Below are 24,592 nucleotides of genomic sequence, written 5' to 3'. Positions count from 1 at the left end.
ATGAATATTTGTAGTTTGATCAATAGCAGAAGGATTGACTGTAATCGATTTTGGAGGAACCATTATCAAATTAGCAGGAGCCATATTTTGTATTCTGATCAAGAACAACATTCGCGTAAGTTGCGATATCTGAGGATGGAGTAACAACAATTGGATTTGGAGAAACTGCCATTGGAATTTGACCACTATTTGGAGTTTGATTTTGTGTGTAAGATTGAGTAGTAGAAAACTGATTGGGAGCAACAACATTCGAGTTCATAGGAGGTGTTGATGATGACTTAGCAGTTCTTTTACGTTTGGGTTTCGGTGAGGCAGCAAAAGTGTCTAAATTTGTGAATTTGGAGAAAAGTTCACCATATTTAATCAATTTACCTTGTAAAGCTGAGAAAACCTTCTTAATTCCATCAAACTCTGCTTTGTAACTTTTAAAGAAATTGTAGAATTCGATACCAATTATTCTGCAGCTTGGACATGTCCATTGAATGTTTTTAGTTTTATCGGATAAGGCATCTGCATCACGTGCTTTGAGTCCAATATTCAATACACACACCACAGGATTATAGGATTAAGGAATATTGGCAATGTTGCGAATAGTTACCCCATGTCTCCACGTAGCAATATTTATTGCTAAACTCAAGCAATAACGTCGGCAGAACAACAGCAGAGTGATTGCTGATTGCTTTAAGTGGAGAAAACGTTCGTCACAAATATTTCTATGAAAAACTTTGGTGTATTTTGTTTATATTTTGTATTGCATGATTTTTTTCACTAATTTCTTTGTTTTTTTACTTTTGGTACTTAAATAATTTAAATATGTATGAATTAATCGCACCGAATCATAGAAAGAAGAAATTTTACATTAATAACAACTGATCTGACAGCTTATTGCTTAGCAATAATTGCTCAGGCAATCAGTAGAGCAATCATTGCGCAATGGATTGCTACATATGGCAATTTGCGGTCTACACTCGCAAATTTCATTGACGCAATCAAATTTGACAATTGCAGCAATAAATATTGCTACGTGGAGACCTAGGGTTAGTAAAGACACAAACCAAAGTTTTGTTCTAAATATTACATTTTGAACAGAGTGGCAATGTTGTGGACAAAATCAATCGAACAACTTTATGTGGTTTGGTAGCTTTGTCAATTTGACAAATAAAAAGAAACAAAATGTAAATGAAAAATACAAGAACAAATTGTATGGAGTAATAAAAACTTTAATGTTTTATTATTGTTGTTGTTTAGAAACAATAAATATAAGTAAAAATAAACAAAATAAGGCTTTATTTTGCAATAAAACATCACCACTTGAATATTCACTTATATAGAATTTTTCAGGAAGTACTTATCTGTATGAAATATTGTCAGGAGCACAATTTTATAGCCCTGACAGACATAGGATTTGTATACTATACTAGCGTAGTATACTACATGTGTGTCAACCTATACTATAATTAAACCATCAAACAATATGGTTTAAAGCTGGTTCGTATACTATGAAAATGTACGTGTTATAAATGTAGTATATTACTACTACTCACTAAATACAGCTCTGTTCAATGAGAACTAGGAAACCCTAGTCATAAAGTCAGTTGAAAAGATAGTTACAATTTGTATTTTTATTTCAAAAAATGGTTTCAATCAGAAAAATTTTAGGAAACAAAGAAATTAAAATGCTGGATGGAACACATTAATGAATTAAGAGGTGTTCACCACCACGTTATGTGTACAGAATTAGAACGAGAGTACAGGACGAATGTACAGGTTTGTTTAAATTTTATTCATTTCATAATAAAGTATATATTCATACATATATATTTGTTTTTATTATTTTTGTAGAAAATTGGTTCACTAAGATCTGAATTTATTGAGGAAAACTCGCTAGCTTCAGCTCAATCCTCCAACTGCAACATCTCCAGCAACATTGCCTCAGATAATATTCCTGGACCAAGTTCAGCTAAAAAAGAAACAGTCATTAGAAAATGACCCAAAGTTGGCTTAATTTTTGAAAAATTACACTCAAAATTCTTTCTTTTTCCATTTTTCCTAACATATCAAATGTAAAAACAATAATAGTAGTACGCATACTACATGTCTGTCACACTAAAGTAGTATCAAAAACCGTGTCAGGGCTATTATAGATGATATAAATTCATTAAATGTTTAAGAAATTAGAACACAATAAATTCACTACCGAACTCTATCAGGGTTGCCGAATTTAGGGGAGAAAACGGGTAAAAACTGTATTTTGGTACTTTTTTGGCATCTTTTAAACCAATAAACATAGAAACAAAATTTAAATCGTATTCTTTACTTATCAAAAAATAGAAAATATAGTTTTGGTACTTTTTGGAAATTCGAACCCTTATGGGATAAAAATTGTGTTTATTTTTGGTACTTTTTCATAAAATAAGTTTTTCTATAATTTGACATAGACATACGAATATTTTATTATGAGCTCCCACCACGATACAGAAATATATTTGAATAAAATTTTACCACCGCAATGGGGATATAAAAGCTACCAAAAAGAAAATAAAATCTGGAAAATACATTTTATTTGAAATCATTAAGCCAATTTTGATAATTTTTTAACATTGGTTCCTGGATTCATACAAAAATTAGTAGTATAAACAATTTTGGCAAAATGAAATATTTTTAAATTTCCAACTTGAGCGGTGTTCAAGGAGGAAAATGGTAATTGATACTTTTCTCCTAATGGTGCTTTTTTAATATTTTAAATTATTTCACTTATAGACATTAAAGTTAACTGATATGTATCTGAGTGAAGTTAGTGTTAGAAATATTTAGGTACCAAAATGTGAAAACTGAACTATAGTTCATACATATATAGGTACTTTTTTATTCTTCTAATGTTACTTTTTGATTTTCTATAACAATGGACTTAAGGTAGGGTCACACATGACAAATATTTGACGATTGGATGATTCAAAACAAACAATTTAGTTTTATTTGATGCTGTTTGATCTTACAAAACACTTGTAAGAGTAAACACGTCAAACAAATTTGTGCTAAAAAAAAGTGGTTACGCTTTTTTGAGCAAATATTAAGCATAGATGGTCCTAAGTCAGTGAGAATTCTAGGGGGAGACTTTTTGGTACTTTTTCTTAATTCAAATGGTACTTTTTGTAATTTCTTCACCAATGAACCTAGAAACATGAAATTAAGCTTATATAGACCCGAGTGATTGGAAAACTATTATAATGGTACTTTTTGAATTTTCTGTAATAATGGTCACAGAAATATAAAATTAGGAGTATATGGTCCCAAGTGAGTTAAAATTCAAGGGCATACTTCATGGTACTTTTTCTTTATTCTCATGGGTACTTTTTTGAATTTTCTATAATAATGGATCTATAGTTTCCAAAAAACGGAAGAATTTCAGAACCGCGGTTTCGATTTTAAAAAAAATGAGAACCGATCGGTTTTGGTTTTGTGATAATTTGTTAAATATTAAGTGTTATAGAAACAAAATTAGTTGATAATGTAGGAAATGATATATTAATTTAAAATTCAAACTTGTCGCGTTATGGCTTAGTGAATGCGAATTCAAAAGTTATAATCAATGGTACCATTTCTTTATTACAGTTGTACTTTTTGAATATTTTATAATAACAAACCTAAAATTTTAAAATTAGGCACACATGATTCTGAATGAATTTGAATTCACAAAAGGTGAATTTTGTGGTAAGTTTCTTTTGCATTTTCTATAATAATGGGCCCAGAAATATGAAATTAGGCCTTTACAATTAGATTCTCAAAGGGAGACTTAATAGTACTATTTCTTTATTCTAATTGGGGTGGCGAAGAGCACCGGGTCAGCTAGATCCTATTATAAAATTATAGACTCTGTTGGAAATATTAGGAATATGTAGTTATTTCAATTATAAATTGCTGAATTAGATAACATTTTTATACATTTAAAAATAATATCTTCTACGTAAACTAGTTTTGCTAACATTGTACATAGTTGTTTATTGTACATGTTGGAGAGTAGCAAGACGTATTTAACCAGGTGGCAGCGTAACGCCAGTTGACTACTTTTTGCTCTACTCATGTTTTACCTTCTGAAATGTCAAAAACTTGTTTGAATTTGAATCAGGTTGATACAAGCAAAATTTTTTTATTTCCCTATTTTTTTTTTAAATCTCTAAATTTGATGCTATTTTTTGATAAAAAATATTTTTACTACAATTATATTTTTGTTACACTTTTAACCCTCCGTTAGTCACAACTTTATTTTTTTATTGTAAATTTTTTTAAACACCCTAAATTTTAAGCTATTTTTTGATAAAAATATATTTTTACTGCAATTTTCTTTTTATTATTTTTTTAAATACTTTGAATTTAATATTGTTTTTATGTTTTCGAAATTAAAAGTGAAGAGATTATTTTCAAATGCGCCTTTTATTTATTTATATCAATTTGATACATTGTGACTAATCTCGATTGATTGCGACTAACGGAGGGTTAAATACTTTATTTTTAATATTGTTTTATGTTTACGAAATAAAAAGTGAAGAGATTATTTTCAAACGCGTTTTTTTCTTTATTATTGTTTATTAATGTTAATTTGATACATTTCGACTGGTCTCAATTGAAAAAGATTGCGAATAACGAAGGGTTAATGATTTATAATTCACCATGTATTACAAAAAATTAAAAGCATTCATGTTGACCAAATTATTAATTGAATTAAAATCTGTAATTTCTAATTGTTTTACCCATATTAAGTACTTAAGTACACTTCCATTATATTTCTAATCATAAATTATTAATATTTTCAGATTAACTATGCTAAAGCTGTTTTTGATGAACGAGAGCTTTCGGTGGTAACTTTTTGAATATTTTTGATATTAATAATACATCGATAACATAAAAAACAATGGGAAACTTCACGCATATGTAAACATATTTTCTGTAATATATTTGTTGATATAAATTATTAAGAAATGAGAACACTTATTTTACAATATAAAAATTGTTTATTTATTTATATATGTATGTATATTAGGGTGACAGCCGATTTTTTTTTTAGATTTAAAAGTGTGCCGGGTGGAATATTGTGACTAGAGATATCAAACGGGGAATCCCGTTCCAGAAAATTCCGGGGTTTTCGTGATTTTTTAAATCCCGAAGAACGGAATTTTTTAATTTTAAATCCCGGGATTTTCCAAATCCGTTTTTCATAAATAAATAGGGGAAATTGTCATGTTTATGTGCCTTTTTCATGCATTTTGACATTCTACATGCCAGAATATCGCAAAGGGATGTTCAGCAAAGTTGTTAAGCTCAACTCCTGCTACAACATAGTTAATAAAAGAAAGCGGTATTTTGGTTTTCCTAGAGTGGGGCTCTGGAAAATCAATTATTTACCTTTTTTGTAAGTTATCTATCAAAACTCAATTTAAATCCTTTTCAAACAAAATTGATTTTATCTCAGATGAGGAGGTCGAACAAAATGAAAATATTTCGATTGCTCAAAGGCTAAAAGAGCAATCGAAATAACAATAACGAAACCAAGTTATAATGTAGATTTGCAAAAGAAATAGATCACTTTATTTCTGAAGGAACAAGAGGAAAATACTTGCAGATTTGTTATAAGTATTTCGGCAGCAGCATATGTCGGAAACAAAATTCATTCCAGAATGGCAGACGAAACCGAAAAAATTGACTTTCAATTGTAAAGACATAATTATGTACGTTTCTTTCTTATAATTTTCGAGATTTTAGATTTCCCGAAAATCCCAATTGGGATTTCGGGATTCTTTACCAAATCCCGATCCCCGGGATTTTCAACAATCAGTCCCGATTAGCATCTCTAATTGTGACATTATACGGGGGTATTTACGATTGCTGATTTCGAATCTCAGGTAAAATTTTCCAAATTCAAAATGGCGGATCCATTTTTATTTCCAAAGCATAAAAAAATAAATTTTTTCCTTCACTTAAGCCTATTCCTCATTCAAAATATTGCCGCATTCAACTATAACAACAACAACAAAATTGTAAACAGCAGCATTCTTCTCCTCTTTCTTTTGTTCATCCAACCAAACTTCCGCAAGTTCGTTCGCAAACGGAGACTGTCTACGAAAAATGATATTTCTCAAAAAGTGCAACATGAAAGTGACAAATTAAACTCAAAATTACACACGTTACGTTTCTGATTGTTTAAACCCGGCCAAATTCGGCCAACTTTTTAAAAGTTTATCCAAAATTAATTTTTCAGAAAATATTATAAAATTAAGGGTTATGTCAGAAGTATGAGTTTTTTTTTTCGCCAAAAACAATTTTTTTAATAAAATATGAAAAATAAATGAGAGAAACCTGGAGCTGTGGATTTCCTTGTTTCCGCCGTTGAAATTTCTTTGGCAATTGATTTCAAGTATAATACATTGGCAGTACGGAGTATAGCAGCGTTCGGGTAAATACATCATTCCTGCATATTTCAAAAATCTGGCCAATGTTGTAGATGGCGCGCCATGGCGGTCGATCAACTCATTGTAATACATTCTCCTCAGTAAAGTACGTACACTCTTTGATCATTTTCCAGATGTGCGGCTAAATATCTTTCATGAATGGCAAATGCGCCAAATTGCTTCGCTACTGCTAACATAGCCCATTTGAACTGGAGTGACTTCATCGTTGGAATTCTCCGCACTTACTCAGCCATGTCACAGCCTTTGGTTACATACTTACAAATATATTTGATTAGTGGACGTGGACAATTTTTTTTTGTGGACTATTATGAATATTAAAAAAAAAATACCCAAATCGGTCCAGGCGGCCTGCGATTTTAAATATATTGAAAAAATTGGGCGTGGTAAATTTTTGTTTCAGTATAAACCGAATTCTTTCGTTAGCTAACATCGCGGCCTATTTGAGATTGAGTGAATGCAGCGTTGGAATTATCCGCACTAACCCCAATCACTGCCTTTGGTCACATATTTACAGATGTATTTGATGGATTTCACGGAATGGCAAGATTCGACGTTGATATGTGCTTTAAATGTTTTGGAGAGTAGTGAATAAACGGATAAAATTAGCTGAAGATATAATAAAAGTGAGCGAATAGTGGTCGTGAACAATTTTTCTTTATGTAAGAAACGTTTGAGGACTATTGCGAACATTAAAAAAAATTTACAAATCGGTCCAGGCGTTCTGCAATTTTAATTATATCGAAAAAAGTGGGTCATCTAATTGGATTACTACTAACATTAAAAAAAATTAGCCAAATCGGTGCAACCGTTTTCCGATTTTAGATAAATCGAAAAAAAGTGGCGTAAAAGTAGGCGTGGTCAATTTTTATTTTCGTAAAAACCTAAACTATTACGAACATTTAAAAAAAATTTTCCAAATCGGTATTAACTGATGCAATTACCAATGAACGACATTTGATTTCTATATATATAGATAGACAAATAGTAAATTTTTGCAAATAGACAACGATGCGCGTCCCGAAATCGTTGTCTGATTTGGCTCAAATTTTCAACACTAAACTATTAGACCTAGTGTCACAATATTCTGCCCGGCACACTTTGAAATTCGAAAAACAATTTTTTTCCATACAACTGATTGTCACTCACTCTAATGTATATATAATTAAAATCAAATATGTATACGAAAAAATAGGTAAGTACATATATAAACCTTATTAGTGTTTATAAACCTGTTAACCGAACCGGTTAATTTAAAATGTTGATTTTCGGTTTTTAAAATTTTGGACCTAATAAATAAATCTCATGTTTTTGTGCATTTCTTATATTCATTGTGTACAAATTATTGGTCTGATTTGAAACCTAAACTGCTGATTTACAAACAAACATCTTTAGATTAATATTTGTATACCCTTCGCCTGTCATTCCGTTTGTAATTTCTACATTTTTCATTTGCGACCCCATAAAGTATATATGTATATTCTGGATCGTTATAGATAGCGGAGTCGATATAGCCATGTCCGTCTGTCCGTCTGTGTGTTGAAATCAACTTTCCAAATCCCCTAAATAACTTACAAACATGATTGATACATCAATATCTCCAGAATTCTTCCGGCTCCGTTGCTATTTGAAATCGAGAAAATCGGTCCACAAATGGCTGAGATATAAGCAAAAAACAAAATAGACCATGTATTTTGTTAGTGTTTCATGTACATATGTACAGTAGCCCAATAAAGTCTACATACAGGAATTCAAATTAAATTTCTTTCGTTGAAAGCTGTATTTGTAAGTTAAAAGTAATGAAATAATTTGTTAAAAAAATAAATTCACACTAAAAAAGATTAAAACAACATCACTTAAGTCGAGTTATGTTGCTAAACTCGACTTCACGTCCAAAATTTCACCGTTATTAGAATTTTTGATTCTGAGTCAAATAACGATTTTTTTTTTTGCTTTTTTGGGCTTTAATGTTCAAAATATTATGAAACTTAATAGCCCCGCCCACCCAAAAGTAGGCGTGACCGAGAATAAATTTGTCGTTATTTTACTCAGAATCAATAAATCTAATAACGGTGAACTTTTGGGCGTTATTTGAATTGTTTTTGCTAAAATGGACATAAGACATGTACTATTATATATGTATCTCATAAAAAAAACTAAAAAAAACTGCTTTAAATTAAAGTAACATAATAATTTTTCCTGTATGTAGACTTTCTTGGGCTACTGTATATAATCAGTTGGTGGCCAAACACTACCCCGGGGTAGTTATGTTATTCTCACTAATACATACACCATACGAATGCTCTGAGTAAAAACACAAAGTAAACTCAAAACAAAAACAATTTCATACAATTTTTTCAGTGCAAAGCATACGCATTTCCATTTGTGTACTCTTTTATTTTTTCACTACTACATATGCATTTAAAGCACTCTCTCGTTGGCCACCACTGATATAATCACATCTTATATATAAATAGGCCACACGTTTTTTTGTGGTACACTTTTAAATATGTTACTAGGATCGCCCGGTGGCCGAAATTCGACCACTTTTAAACGCTTTTTACCGCTTTTATGGAAAGAATTTAAAAAAAAATGATGTTCTGCAAATCTAGAGAAAATAACCTTTTAAACCATATATGTTTCATCAATATTGGTGGACAATAACATACTTAAAAGTGTACCACAAAAAAACGTGTGGCCTATTTATATATAAGATTGTCCACCGATATTGATGAAACATATATGTTTTAAAATGTTATTTTCTCTAGATGTGCACAATATAAAAAAAAATTCTTTCCATAAAAGTGGTCGAATTTCGGCCACCAGGCGATCCTAGTAAAAAGAAAACACAAGTTATATGAAATATAAACACACAACTAGAGAGAGTTGTTTATAATGAATTCTCATATGAGCACAAACACACAACAACAACATTATACAATGTGGAATGAGATGAAAAGAGAATTACAAATCAAACGCACGCATGCATAATATGTATGTATTTGAGTGTGTTTCGTTTATTTTTATTATTTTTGTTGTTGTTATTTTTTTTCAACATACAATTGTGCAAGACTTGTTTTGTTTATTTGGTTAGTTTTCACTGAGCAGCATTGTTGCCACCAAGAAAATTAAAAACTACGCGTGCCTCATTCCTAAATTACACATACGAGAAAAAATTACACATGTAATTTTCGTGATCGCAATAGGAGAAATTGTTTACAGGTGGTCCTATTGCGAATACAAGATTTTTAAAACGTACATGAAGACAAAAGGTTTGGACCATTGCACAGTGGTCGGTGCTGTATGGAGTCGGCGGCCAAAAATACTTCCAGTGTAGGTATCAACTTGAAATTTCGGTCACGGTTTTATAAATATGTCAGAACTATTTAATGATAAAATGGGAGTGGTTGATGACTCATATCCACCCCCTACCATACTTTAGCACCCAAATTCACCTCAACGCGCAGTGCGAGGTTATGACATTCTAGTTAATCAAAATTCCATATCTCGGTAAGAAATAATAGTACATTTATAATTTTTGGTACAATATAAAATAAGGATATTACACACATTTTTTTCAAAAATGGGCGTAATTGGACAACTGCCACACCCACTCCCCATATAAGTGAAACTATAAACTTTTTAAAATTGATAAAAAATTTAAATTCAATTAGAATTCTTACTAAAAAAATTGCAAACTAAATCTGGGCGTGGTCCGCCCGCTCATGTGAGTTTAATAAAATCGACTCCTTTTAGGCAAGCCAATCAGAATATGTATTGTTTTTATACGATTGCATTTTTGCCAAAATTTTGAAATTTTTTTGCAATTATAATTTAAGCGTGTTTCTAAATGACTTTCCTCAAATGTGTAGCCCTCATTTTTAATATAGTTTTTCACGACATCCTTCACTTTTCGAGCTTTTTCAGCATTCTTAGCACCAAATATCAAAAATATGTGAGCGCGAAAGTTTGCAATTATAAGATGTGACTATTGCAAAAACAATTATATTAAGGACCAAATTCATAAAGTAAAAATATTAAAAGTCCGTGGAAAAGAAAAAAACTAACACAATTCTTTACATGCATAACAATAACAAAGCAACGCGAACATAACTAACAAAACACCTCACAAAAATTCAAAGTTGGACATCAAAAACAACGGGGCCGCTTTGGTGTATGGGAGATAAATCAAAGAGATGCAAAAGGATGCAGCTGAAATTTCTAATTTTAGAATCTTGGAATATTAACTAATAAACTAGAAAAAATCCCATTGGAGACTTCAGGGGGGAACACAACTAAAACTCTAGTTGAAATTGAAATATATGGACGAACGAACACTAAAAATTACACTGGCCAAATATTAATTTTATAAAAAATACACAAGAAGCTAAACACATTGGAATTATCTTAAAATTAAGTTAATACCTTCCAATTCAATATTCATTTTGATTTATTTCAAAAAAACATTCTATTATATGGTTTTAATTAATTTAAAGTTGCGTTTAATTTTCCACTTTTTCACTCTGCAAAATCCTACTGTCAACATGCTCTCACTTTTGAAGCTATTCTTGAAGAGTATAGTTGGAATAAAACAAAAACAACTATAAATATTAAAACCTTGTTTTTATAAGAAATAGTGATGACACATTTGGTGACAAACTTTTCACTTTGTTTTTTTTATTTTTGGCCTATGGGATCGACCAGTTTGCATTGGTAGGCAAAAAGAGGCATTTAATTTGTGTGCTCTTTTGTGTAAAAAATAAAATATCCACAACAACATCAAGAAACTGAATGAATTGTGTGTATTTTTACGCTCTATTACGCTCTTTTGTTCACATTCGGGTTGTTTGACGAAAATCATCGTAACCTGAACAATATGAACGCCTACCATGGGTTTGAACTATGAGATGTTTGGACCAAATACGATCACTTTAGTGTCAATGGACAATTTTCACTTGCGCAGATTTTAATTTATCCAGGAATTGGATATATGAAATTATTAAAGCAAAGTCAGCAATCTCTTTTTATACCCTTCGCCATGAGTGGCAAGGGTATATATAAGTTTTTCATTCCGTTTGTAATTTCTACATTTTTCATTTGCGACCACTCAAAGTATATATATCCTGGATCGTTATAGATAGCGAAGTCGATATATCCATGTCCGTCTGTATGTTGAAATCAACTTTCCGAAGCCCCCAAAAAACTTACTCGGTTGCTATTTAAAATCGACAAAGTCATTAATATAGACAATATGGATATCTAATGATAGATATTTCAAAGTCCATTTCAACGATGTATATAAGGCTATAGTAAATTGGACCTACAAATATTTTTTAATCCGGATTTTTTTTGATCCAAAAATTTTTTTTGTCATAAATTCTTTTTTGAAAAATATTATTTTTTTTTAAATTAAAAAAATTGTAAAAAACTTTTTTTAAAAAAATTGTAAAAAAAAGATTAAAAATAAAAATTTAATTTGGTTTTAAAAAAAAATATTTTTTTAATGAATTCTTGAGATCAATTCATTTAACAATATTTAAAAAAATAGCACACTGTTTGCCTTCAAATTTAAAGTTTTTCCTAATTTAAATTAAGGACCTAATTTTGTAAATCACGTCACCTAAATGATATTTATATGGATAGCAAAAACAGAATTTTAAAAATTTGTTTTTGTTTTATATACAAAATTTTCAAATTATGAATGGCAAATCAAATACTGAATTTTGGTGCGTTTGTTCTGTTGAGAATTGGTTATATATAAAACAAAATCAAATTTTAAAAATTTTGGTGACGTGATTTACAAAATTAGGGCCTAAGTGCTTTGAAATCAGTTTTGTTTTCAGTTTCAAATAGGCTTAATTTAGACAAAGTTAAATATTTTTTACTATTTGTTATAAATTATAGCGAGAGAGAAAAATAGAAAAAAGTAAATGAACACTTTACCAGTAAAATCTTGTGGGTAAATAAATGTATAATTTTTGTAACGTTTAGCAATAATCTCGAAATTATTTATCGTATTTTTTTTTTGTTATTTATCAACTAAAATAGAGGATATAGCACTTTCCTCCATATAAACGTACATATATATTTTCAGTCGGTTTTGAAATCTGAACAATACCAAAAATGATTGAAGACATACATTGACAATATACTTATTTTGGATATAATTGGAATTCAAAATTACACATGAATTACACATTCATTCAATTACACATGGGCTACACATCCAAGTTAAAATTACACACAATATGTGTAATTACACATGAAGTGGCAACACTGCTGAGCAGTCGTAGTGTAAATACATATGATTGTCCGCAAGGCGAATTTATACAAGGTGGAGTCAGTCAAACAGCTGATAATTTTGTTTTCGCTTTTTGGTTCTAACAAATGTCAAAGCTTGTTTTTATATTTAAATATCTACAAATTCTAAGCTTATTAACAAAATATTTATTTTTTACATAAATAAGTAAAGCCCTTACTATTCAATTATCTACATTATATTAAGTTTAAATACTTATTTGTTTAATTTTTCATTTTGGTTTTTTGACATTTGTTAAGACCAATCGTTGTTTTTGTAGAACTGACACCACCTTGTATTAATTCGCCTTGATTGTCCGCTTGTATGATTGTCTTCATGTTGTTGGTATAGGACATTGGTAGGCAAAAACAGGCATTTAATTTGTGTGCTCTTTTGGGTAAAAAATAAAATATACACAACGAAATCAAGAAACTGAATGAATTGGGTGTATTTTTACGCTCTATTACGCTCTTTTGTTCACATTCGGGTTGTTTGACGAAAATCATCGTAACCTGAACAATATGAACGCCTACCATGGGTATAGGAAGTGTTTTGCATTAGTAAAGACGTATATGTATAAATACAGAATAAATTGCACAAAATCTAGAAGTTAAGCGAAATCTTAATAATAAGGGTACTCATTTAAACGCTTAAGTTTCCCATTTGTGCAAATGGGCAAATTTGCGCGACATGTTTCATGAACCCACCTTTTCAATTTTGTGCAAGTTTATACAGAAAATTTATATTTGTCAAATAAAAATACATAAATTCAACAAAAGCTTTAATAATTTTTTTTCAAATTGTATAAATTTTAATTTTAAAATGTTGAATAAAAGTTAAATCTTCGGAACAAACGGTGGTATACATAGTTTGGAGGATTTTGTTTATGTTCTAGCTGTTGGTTAATGTTTTCATACACAATGTCATTTAATACAATCATTCTGTTCCAAAGTTACACAATTTTAACATGCACAACATTTTTATATTTTATTTGATTTTTATTTCTTATAAATAAAAGTAAACAAAAGCAGCTGATTCATCAAATGCACAATAAATACAAGTTTGCGAGTCTAAATTGTCGCGCAAACTTATCGGAGTTGTGCAAACGAATTTCCATACATTTTTTGACATTTCATTTGCGAGAGTGTAAAAATGCACAGATTGCGCAGTTTGCGAGGCTTTTAAGCGTTTACATGAGGACCCTTAATGATTCATTATAAACTTAGTGATGATTTTACCAAACGTTAAATTGAATTTTATGTTCAATAAATTTCGTTCAATAAATTTGACTTCATTAGTGTGTTTTGTTCTTAAAATTTTATTTTATTATTCATTTCGTTAGCTTAGTGCACAAAGTAATTTTCAGAAATATTACAGGAGAGACAAAAAACGTTCTAAAATCTATGATTTGAAATATTAGCTTCGCTGTAGATTCTGCAAACACAATAGAATTGTTTAAAATGTTAACAATATTGTTAGTGTATAATTTTAAGATGGTATTAAGAAGTATTTTAGGGATAATATCTTATGTCTATGTATAATAATTATAAAATAGAGCGCCAGCAGAGTCTGGTAAAATAATTTTTGTTATTTACGGAAATTTCAAATACATGGAATATATGGAAATCTGAAAATAAAAATAGTGGGTGAATCTTTCTATGTTTTCTTATGTATATTTCATTCTTTTAACAAATGATTTTTTAATTACAGTTATATTATAGTAAGCGTATTTATCTTTTTCCACTGTAAAATTTTAGCCACCACTTTTCAGTATGAGCAACTAGAAAGTTGCAAAAAAACAAGACCACAGGAAAATCGCACATCTACAAAATAAACCTTATTTAACAACATTTATTTAATCTAATTTTGCAAAAATACTTATTTTTTGCAAAATTATCTACAAAATAAACCTTATTTAACAACATTTATTTAATCTAATTTTGCAAAAATACTTATTTTTTGGTAAAATTCTTGTAAGAAAACTGAATAATTTATATTGTAATAAATTATTTGTAGAAAATTTATTTTTTTATTTTGACAATTAAGACTTTTCAAATTGTATTTTTTTGTCAACATACAAAATATTATCTACTGAGAAACTATTTTTTGTATTTAAATTATGATTTCACAAAAATTTTTTATAAATACAAATGACTGATGCTATGTTTCCACGGCAGTCTGAATTACTTAATTCGCGTTTTGAATTACGATTGCGAATCAACCTGTTTACACGACAACATTCGTAATTCAGTTTGACATTTATTTATTTCTTCTTCTTGTTTTTTTGTCTTCTGTTTACATGTTTTTTTTTTTTTGTTTATTTTGTTTGTTTGGTGCGAATTTTAAATTTGTAATTTGGCAATGGATAAAAAAGGTAAGTAAAAACATAAATTTGTAGCATTATTAATTAAACAAATATAATTTAATTATTATTTTCATTATTAGAAAAAAGAAAAAGTGCAAGCAAGTGGGACCAGGGCAGCGAGCGGGCTTTATTAGAGGTGTGGGCTGAAAGAATGGCAGAGCTGCGTGGCTTTAACTTTAATCAGACTTTTTATTTCTTTTAATTTATTTATTTAATACAAAAATCTTTTTCTTTATTTTGTTTTGTTTTGACATTTTTGTTTGGACAGCTGGTTTTGATACATAAATAATCGATAAAAATTAGAGATGACAGTCATTCGTTCGTAATTCATAAGGTAATTCAAACTGAATTACGTACGAACAAGGTAATTCGTACTTGAAATTTTGTATGGCGAATCATGTAATTCAGTTCGTAATTGGGGGTTGAATGACGAATGAGAGCGTGAATGACGAATAATGTCGTCGTGTGAACATGGTATGCAGTGTTGCCAGAAAATGAATTTCAAAATATGCTAAAACTTGAAAAACTAAGTGCTAAAATGTTCTACATAAGAAAAAAAAAGTGCTAAATTTTTTCAATGCAACAATACAATTTTTATTTCAAATGTTACAAATATAAATTATAGTTTTTTCTAATTTTGTTCATAACAATTGTTGACTTGTTTTAATAGATTACATTTCATATCGCTACCTTAATATAGAAAGGCCCTAACTAACCTTTTCCTTACTTTAAAGAAGAAAACAACTTAATAAAACTTAAAGTTCTGTAGTTGTGATTTTTTTTAACACAAAATTTTATGAAGGTCTTCATCCAATTTAATGTTGTCACAATTTATTTTATTAATGGTATATTACGGGATTATCTATCGAAGTATGCAAAAAAACTAAATATATTAAGGTAAATATATATTAATTCCAAATTTTTTCTGAAAATAAATTGGGAATAAGAAATTGTAGGTTATTTTATTATATTATATATTTTATATTATATATTTATATATATTATTATATATTATGCATTGCCTCATTCAAATTTTATATATCCGTTCCCATCTTATAAATCCCGTTGCTTACATCTTGGTATAATATCTTTGGAAAAGAGACGTAAAATTCAGTCAATGCTGTTCGTTTTTGACTTGATTAATGGATATATTGATTGTCCAGACCTTTTAGAACAAATACCATTTGTTACAATATTTGAATTAATATTTAATTTTTCTCCATAAATGTATACTTATATTCTTATATTTACATATATAAATATTTTAATTTTTAACAAATATATTATTATATTCATATATGAATTATATTTTATATATGGGGCATTTCACGTCAAATGAACCAACTTTTGAAATCGATGTCTTCCGATCGCGATGAAATTTGCACCAATGTTAGTTCTATTGGATAGTAATTCGGACACCATTTTTCAACAAGATCGGTCAAGAAGTTATAGGAGGCCAAAATTTGACATTTTGGCCAAACAGGTGTTTTTTTTTATCCATATAACTTATTACCTATTGTTCTTAGCAAAATGTGTCCCAAATAGTTTAGATAGCTATTTATGCAATCTTTCGAAAAAAAAAATTAAAAAAATTTAATAAAATATTTTTGATTTTTTTTTTTAACTCAAAAATATTTTTGACTTTTTTTTCAAAATGGGCCCTTTTTATTTTTTTTTTTTTTTATTTTTTTTAAGAAAGCTTAGGTCTTTTCCTAAGCGACCTATATGGTCGCTTAGTGGGATGCGAGTGGGATATCTATCAAAAAAAATATTTTGTAACTCAAGATTTAAAATTTTTGAATTTTTTTGCAAAATCAAAAACTTTGTTGACTTTTTTTAAAAAAATGGACCCATTTTTTAATTTTTTTTTTTGCTCAGAAGAAAGCTTATGTGTTTTCCTTTAACACCCTTTTTGTCGCTTAGTGGGATGCGAGTGGGATATCTATAAAAAAAATGTTTTGTAACTCAAGACATACAATTTTTTACTTTTTTTTGAAAAATCAAAAACCTTTTTGACTTTTTTTTCCAAAATGGACTCTTGTTTTATTAATTTTTTTTCTCAAAAGAAAGCTTAGGTCTTTTCCTTTAAAACCTTTTTGGTCGCTTAGTGGGATGCGAGTGGGGTATCTATCAAAATAAATGTTTTGTAACTCAAGACAAATGTTTTTAAATAGATTTTTTTCATATTTGTGTGTAAGTGTTTCTAAAACCTTAAAAATAAAAACCACAACAACTGACCGATAATAGCCACTGGAGGGGTGCAATATGAGGCCGACCGCTATTAATTTTCCACCCCCAAAATTTGACTGAGTTTTGTATCTTGCGGCTTTTTTAGTCAATCCTAGTGGTAGTTTTCAGCGCACGTGATTTTCATTGTTAAAATATCAGGTGCCCCAGAAACAAATTTTTGGAATCAAGTGGAAATATTTTATGGCCCTTCTCCGAAGTACCAGTTTATTTATTATTTTATGACATTTGACTTTAAGAAGTGGGTTGAGAGGTAGAAGTTGACCGGTAGGTTATTTATATGGTGGTTTATTTTTATTATTATTTGTAACATTTGGTTAAACTAGGTACTTTAGTATGTAAGCCCTTCTTGACCCTAATAAAAGATTTTAGACTCATTCATTAAAACGTACTACCTATATGATCTTAAAAAACTATTTATTGTCATTCTGAAGACATACGGAAATCAGAAAGTTCAAATGCAGAAGAGAATGGTTCTCTGTAACCTGAATGAATTATTCGCAACATTTCAATCTGAATACGAGGATGTCAAAATTGGATTCACAAAATTTACACAACTGAGGCCAAAACATTGCGTTTTGGCAGGAAGCAGCGGAACTCACACAGTATGTGTTTGTATTTACCATGAAAATGTTAAATTGATGTTGAAGGAAATCAACTTAAATTACTTAAAAGATGATTCATCAGAAGATTTACACCATTACCGCGATTGCCTTAAATTGACTATGTGCCCTAATGCTACAACTTCTTGCTACTTAGGTGAATGTTCGAATTGCCCGGAAACCACATCCATCAAAGAAAATTTAATCAACGCTTTTGATCGAGAATGTATTAAGGAGTTAAAATTTGAATCTTGGCTTCAGACTGAAAGATGCACACTGAAAACCATAATTTTAAATGTGGATGATTTTGTGGAAGAACTGTGTAGAGGATTGCTAAATTTGAGAACCCATGACTTTTTAGTCAAAGAGCAGTGGTCATTCTTCAAGGACTTGAAAACACATTTGAAGTCTGGTGAATTCATTATTTCATTTGATTTCGCAGAGAACTATAAATATGTTCTTCAGGATTCCATACAAGCATTCCACTTCAATAACGACCAAGCAACTATATTCACAGTAGTTATTTACTACATGAAAGAAGAAAACCTGGAACACAAAAGTATGGCAATCATATCCGACGATTTAAAACATGACACCGTTGCAGTTTATGAGTACCAGAAGATAATACTAAATTATCTAAAATCAAAATTTACAGTAGAAAAGGTATACTACGTTTCGGACGGAGCTCGTCAACATTTTAAAAACAAAAGTAGCTTCGCAAATCTTACAGCTCATGAAAAAGATTTTGGAATGCCAGCTGAGTGGCATTTTCATCCTACTGCTCATGGTAAAGGAGCATGTGATGGTATTGGAGCAAACCTCAAAAGAAATGCAGCGAAGTATAGCCTCCAGTGCTCTCATCAAGATCGCATCTTAGATGCGACTGCTTTATTCCATTGGGCAAAGAATTATTGTAAAGAAACTAAAATAGTTTTTAGTAGCAAAGAGGATCATGAGGAAACATTGAAAACACTAAAGAGCAGATTCGATGCTGCGGTAACAATCGATGGCACTGCTCAATACCATGCTTTCATACCGCTTGTCGATGGAAGACTCAAATTAAAAAAGTTTTCTGCATATACTCAATGCGATTTCTTTCCAAAGCCAAAAAAGAAGCCAGCAGCGAAATCAGTAGCTGAATCTAATAACGCCAAGAAAGGATTGACAAAAAAAAAGCAGCTAATAAAGGTGACAAATAAGGAGGATAAAAGTATGGATATTTGAAAATGTAAAAACTTCATAAATTAAGTGTAAAAATAGTTATTATATAAATTGATCTATTGTGATTAAGATTAAATTTTACTAAATTATTCATATTTTTTATTATTATTATTATTATTATATATTAAATTAATTATTATTACAAATAAATAACAAAATTAAATTATTCAACATTTCCATAGAAAAACAGTGATTTTTATTCCTGAGGTTAACATATTATAGGTATTACAGTATCGAGGCTATGAAATTTTAGTTGGGTATGTTACATACCATCGGAAAGGCTAATGTGTCTAGTTTCTCTGCGTAAGTTTAAGGTTTACACATAAATATGAAAAAAATTAAAATAGTGCAAATTTAAAAACCTTTGTCTTGAGTTACAAAACATTTATTTTGATAGATATCCCACTCGCATCCCACTAAGCGACCAAAAAGGTTTTAAAGGAAAAGACCTAAGCTTTCTTTTGAGAAAAAAAAATTAATAAAAAAAGAGTCCATTTTGGAAAAAAAAGTCAAAAAGGTTTTTGATTTTTCAAAAAAAAAGTAAAAAATTGTATGTCTTGAGTTACAAAACATTTTTTTTATAGATATCCCACTCGCATCCCACTAAGCGACAAAAAGGGTGTTAAAGGAAAACACATAAGCTTTCTTCTGAGCAAAAAAAAAAATTAAAAAATGGGTATATTTTTTTAAAAAAAGTCAACAAAGTTTTTGATTTTGCAAAAAAATTCAAAAATTTTAAATCTTGAGTTACAAAATATTTTTTTGATAGATATCCCACTCGCATCCCACTAAGCGACCATATAGGTCGCTTAGGAAAAGATAAAAAAAAATAAAAAAAAAATAAAAAGGGCCCATTTTGAAAAAAAAAAGTCAAAAATATTTTTGATTTAAAAAAAAAAAAATCAAAAATATTTTATTAAATTTTTTTAATTTTTTTTTTCGAAAGATTGCATAAATAGCTATCTAAACTATTTGGGACACATTTTGCTAAGAACAATAGGTAATAAGTTATATGGATAAAAAAAAAACACCTGTTTGGCCAAAATGCAAATTTCATCGCGATCGGAAGACATCGATTTCAAAAGTTGGTTCACTTGACGTGAAATGCCCCATATGTATTTTACATTACATTTTATAGTTTTTTTAAATATACTTTTATATTGAATTTGTGTTTTTGTTTTAAAGAATAAAATAACAAATATTTTTTATAACTTCCATTTTTTAATGAAATAAGATTTTTAATTTTTAATTTATTAATACATTTATCAATATTATTCGATACAAAAGCTATTAGCATACCTACTGATTATACAAAATAATTAATTGAATCCAATATTTCTGATATATCTTCGTCTTTATCTTCATTTTGATATTATTCAGATGTAACAAACAACATGCATTTTCGAATTTCAATCCTTCTCGAATTTGTATTATTGAACTTAACAATTCTGGTTTAATTCGATTACGAATTTTATTTTTAATTAAAGCCATTAAACTAAAAAGTCTTTCAATTTCGGCATTAGAAAATGGTAAAACGAGTAATGACAATACAAAAATAGACAATTCTTTAAATACATTTTCACCGACAGAATTTTTAAAATTATATACTTGAATCCAAAAAGTCATTGTATCAGATTTTTCATCCCAATCTTGTTTTGAGATATAAGAACACTGATTTTGAATAATATTTATATCAGTTAAACTATACTTGAACTTTTCTAAAATATTTGTTGTTGGGCTCTTTACAAGATTTAGGGTATTTTGTGTAAAAAATAAGGAAATATTTTTTAATATTTTTAGGCAAACGATTTCTTAGTTGATTAACAAGTTCTTTTAAAAATAAAATGCAAACATTTCGAATTTCCTTCTCATATTCAATTGAAATTTTTTTTAAGCTAATCGCTTGCTTTATTAAATTTTCAAATTCATATCCTAAATACGGAGATTGAAGTAAAAATTCATCAAAAGAATCTTACTATTAATGTTTAAAAAAAAATAACTTTTATTATTTTCCCTTTTGTTTTTAATTTCTTTAAACTTTTTTGCGTAACACATTACATACATAGTTATAAAAAAAGCAAGTAAATTTATGCGTAGTGTTCATTTACTTACCACACCGAAAGAAATATAGTTGAAATATTAATAAAAGTTATTTTTTATTTCTCCAAAAGCATTTTTTGGAGTAAAATATTTTTTTGAACTAAAAATTTTTTCGAAAAAAAAATTTTTTTCTCGATTTTTCTAGATTTCGTTGTAAAATAACAAAAATAATCATTAGTTTTTAACTGAACCGAAAACTATTTTGAGTGTATACTTATTTACCTTAAATATAAATAAAATAATAATATACATACATAACTAAACTTAATATGACTTAAATTAAACAATATTAGAATATAAAAAATTTCACTAATTAATTGGAATACATATTTACCTTTTTAAAAACATTTACTAGTTATTGCACTAATTCTATACTTTTACGAGAAAACTTTATTTACTGACACACTTTTAAAAACTTTTACACTTTTATAAATAGATTTTAAATATAATACTTTAATAAAACTTTATAAATTATATTTGTTTAAAGACACACATTTTTTATGTAAGACAACCGATGGCTTTAAAATTCATAAATATACTGAGAATTGTCATATTCTTATTCTTTCTTTTAAAACGTAAACAGTAAAAAGTCGATACTAATGTAATTTGTTATTGTAAAATTCGTTACTAACCATAAATGATATTCATTTGTCCAAAAAATAACTTCCAATTGTAAATAAAAGCCGTTTAGTAGTTTGAAAATTGTAACAACTCTTTATTTATATAAAATGTACAACAACAGAATTAAATAGTCATTCAATGTTTTTATACACATTTATAAATTCGCAGAAATACAGACACGCTTTATAATGTACACGATTCACTTTAAAATACAGCACACTTTAAGGCACTCAGTTGATGTTTATTCAAATAGCGTCTCTGATAAACTAACTAACTACTGCAACCTCTGCCACTATTTATAACACTGCCACCTGCACTCTAGATTGCTCTTTAACTGTCTAGAGCTTTCTAATACATACGCCATCTGTGGTGTACTTTCTATAATGTTCTTTAATATGAATATTCGAATACACGGTCGCAGCAAACAGCGTTGCCATACATATCACTGACAGGGAAAGAGTCTGCTAGATCCATCGCAATCCGCTCGAATGGCGCACCTGAGTTATACTGCTGAAGTTGTCCACGACTTATTCTTACTGGGACCTTCGCTGCTATGAATTGTGGACAATTGGCTACCCAATCGGTTACTGCTTGCTGACAACCCACCCAATAAAAACGTTGTTTTACCTTTTCTAAGGTTTTTGTCACACCAAGATGACCACCACTGGTACCGTCATGAAACTCTTCCATTACTTCGTTTATTTTAGAGGATGGTATTATATTTGTCACTGTTTTACAGTCAGCACTTTCCCATATGCGGTATAAGCAACCATTTAACAATTGTAGACTATTCCATAGGGCCCAATATGATTTCATCAGTGGACTTTCGGCCGATACTTCATTGCGGGCTGGCCTTCTGCCTTCTTTTGCCGATATTATTTTTGACAGTATGGGGTCATTTCTCTGCGATACAGACCAATCTGCACTGGACTCTATATTCATTAGTCGAACGACAATGACACATTCCTTTTTCTCGGCTTTTGCGCAATGCTTGCATTCCACGTTGCAAAGCCGTCTTGAGAGCGCGTCCGCATTGCCGTGTTTCGCCCCTGGTATGGTGCTGTACACAACAATTCCTTTAACTGAAGGAATGCCTGTTCTTGAGATTCACTCCACAGGAACGCTCGCGACTTCTGCGATAGCTCATGTAGGCTTGCGGCAACACTGGCAAAATTCGGTACAAATCGTCAGTAGTACGTGCAAAGGCCTAGAAAACTGCGCAATTCGTGAAGATTTCTCGGACGAGGCCAGTCCTTTACGGCTCGTATTTTATCCTCATCTGTTGATATGCCGTCTGCTGTTACGCGATGCCCTAAATACTTAACTTCTTTCTGGAACAATGCACATTTCTTTACGCTAAGTTTTAGTCCAGGACTTCTTCAAGGTTTTTCAAGTTTTCATCGAAAGACTTCCCCATGACAATTATGTCATCGAGGTACACCAAGCATGTCTTCCAGTGCAGTCCTTTCAACACATGTTCCATTAAATGCTCCAGCTAATGTGTCCAGTAGGGTGGCCCTTAATAAACAAAAGTTGGATTTTGGCCATTCTCACCCTCCAGTTTGGTGAACATTAGTAAAAAAATCATCCTGAAAAAATTTTAGCAAGCCCTCTGAAGGTTTGAGATGCATTTACAAGGGGAAAAAATGCATTTTTTTCAGTTTTTGTAAAAATTTTGCCATTTAAAAATTACTTTTGCAATTTAATTTAAAATAATCGAAATTATCGTTCTAATGAGACATAAAAAACAGAAATCGGTCAAAAAATTTTAAAGTTATTAAAAATTCGCCAGGCCATTAATGTGTCTCAGGCCACTAGAACAAGAAATGTAGGAACAAAATTAACATATTTTGATAAATATTAAAATAAAAGCCCATTTTTACTTAAAATATGTCCATATATACTTGTATATGAGTTTTTGTCTTCTTAGGATACCGTTAACCTATTCAGCTTTCTATAATCGACGCAAAACCTAGTGCTGCCGTCTTTTTTTTTAACTAACACAACAGGCGAGCTCCAAGGACTTGAAGATGGTTCGATTACTCCATCCCGCTCCATTTCGTTAACCAGTTCCATCACCTCACTTCGTTTTGCTAGAGGAATACTTCTGGGCGCCTCTCTTCACCAGTATTTATTTGATGCCTTACAATTGCCGTTCTACCTTGGCTTTGACTTTTTAAGGCGAAAACCGAGGTATGTTTCTTCAGAAGCTATTTAGTAGCTCGTGTTCCTTGGTGGATTTATTGGCATGTTCCGGGTTTTTCTCGCAATTGATTACTGCCTCTGCTGAAGTGCATCGACCTATTTCGGAATTTGGCTTAACGACTTTTTCAGAGCTGGACAGGTTAAGCACTCTTACAGGAACTATTTTGTTGTTGCAGGGTTTAACGAGGGCTTTCGCTGTTATAAGATCACTTTTTATTTCTGCTGGTTCAACCACCCACAAACTGTTGTCCTCGCAATCTCCCTCCATACGGGCCCACACTAAAGTTTCTGACTCTGGTGGTAGTCTCTGATGCTCGACGGTAACTAGCTTTCTTACTTGAGTCCTATTTTCATATCCGACGTCAAGGGGTATTTCCACAATTCGCCAAATCATAACTTTTTGTCCCATATCCAAAGTAATGCCGTGAGTAATCATGAAATCAGCACCAATGATTACTTCGTCCACAATATC

General features: G+C 30.0%; 1 protein-coding gene across 2 annotated transcripts in view; it reads left to right on the top strand.

Annotated features, from left to right (window-relative positions):
- Window positions 1-24,592, top strand: part of Vps13D (vacuolar protein sorting 13D) — an 862,750-nt gene that overhangs the window by 637,516 nt on the left and 200,642 nt on the right. The window contains exon 19 of one of the 2 annotated variants that reach the window (XM_065502881.1): window positions 4,812-4,889. In XM_065502881.1, the coding sequence (XP_065358953.1) occupies window positions 4,812-4,868 (57 nt within the window). In that variant the 3' untranslated portion in view covers window positions 4,869-4,889. Of the gene's footprint in view, window positions 1-4,811; window positions 5,006-24,592 lie in introns of those variants that run through there. The other variant, XM_065502880.1, reaches the window with a different exon arrangement.

The sequence above is a fragment of the Calliphora vicina genome, chromosome 3 (assembly GCF_958450345.1).
Source record: "Calliphora vicina chromosome 3, idCalVici1.1, whole genome shotgun sequence".
Taxonomy (NCBI): domain Eukaryota; kingdom Metazoa; phylum Arthropoda; class Insecta; order Diptera; family Calliphoridae; genus Calliphora; species Calliphora vicina.
This window is presented reverse-complemented; position numbering and strand designations above follow the sequence as displayed.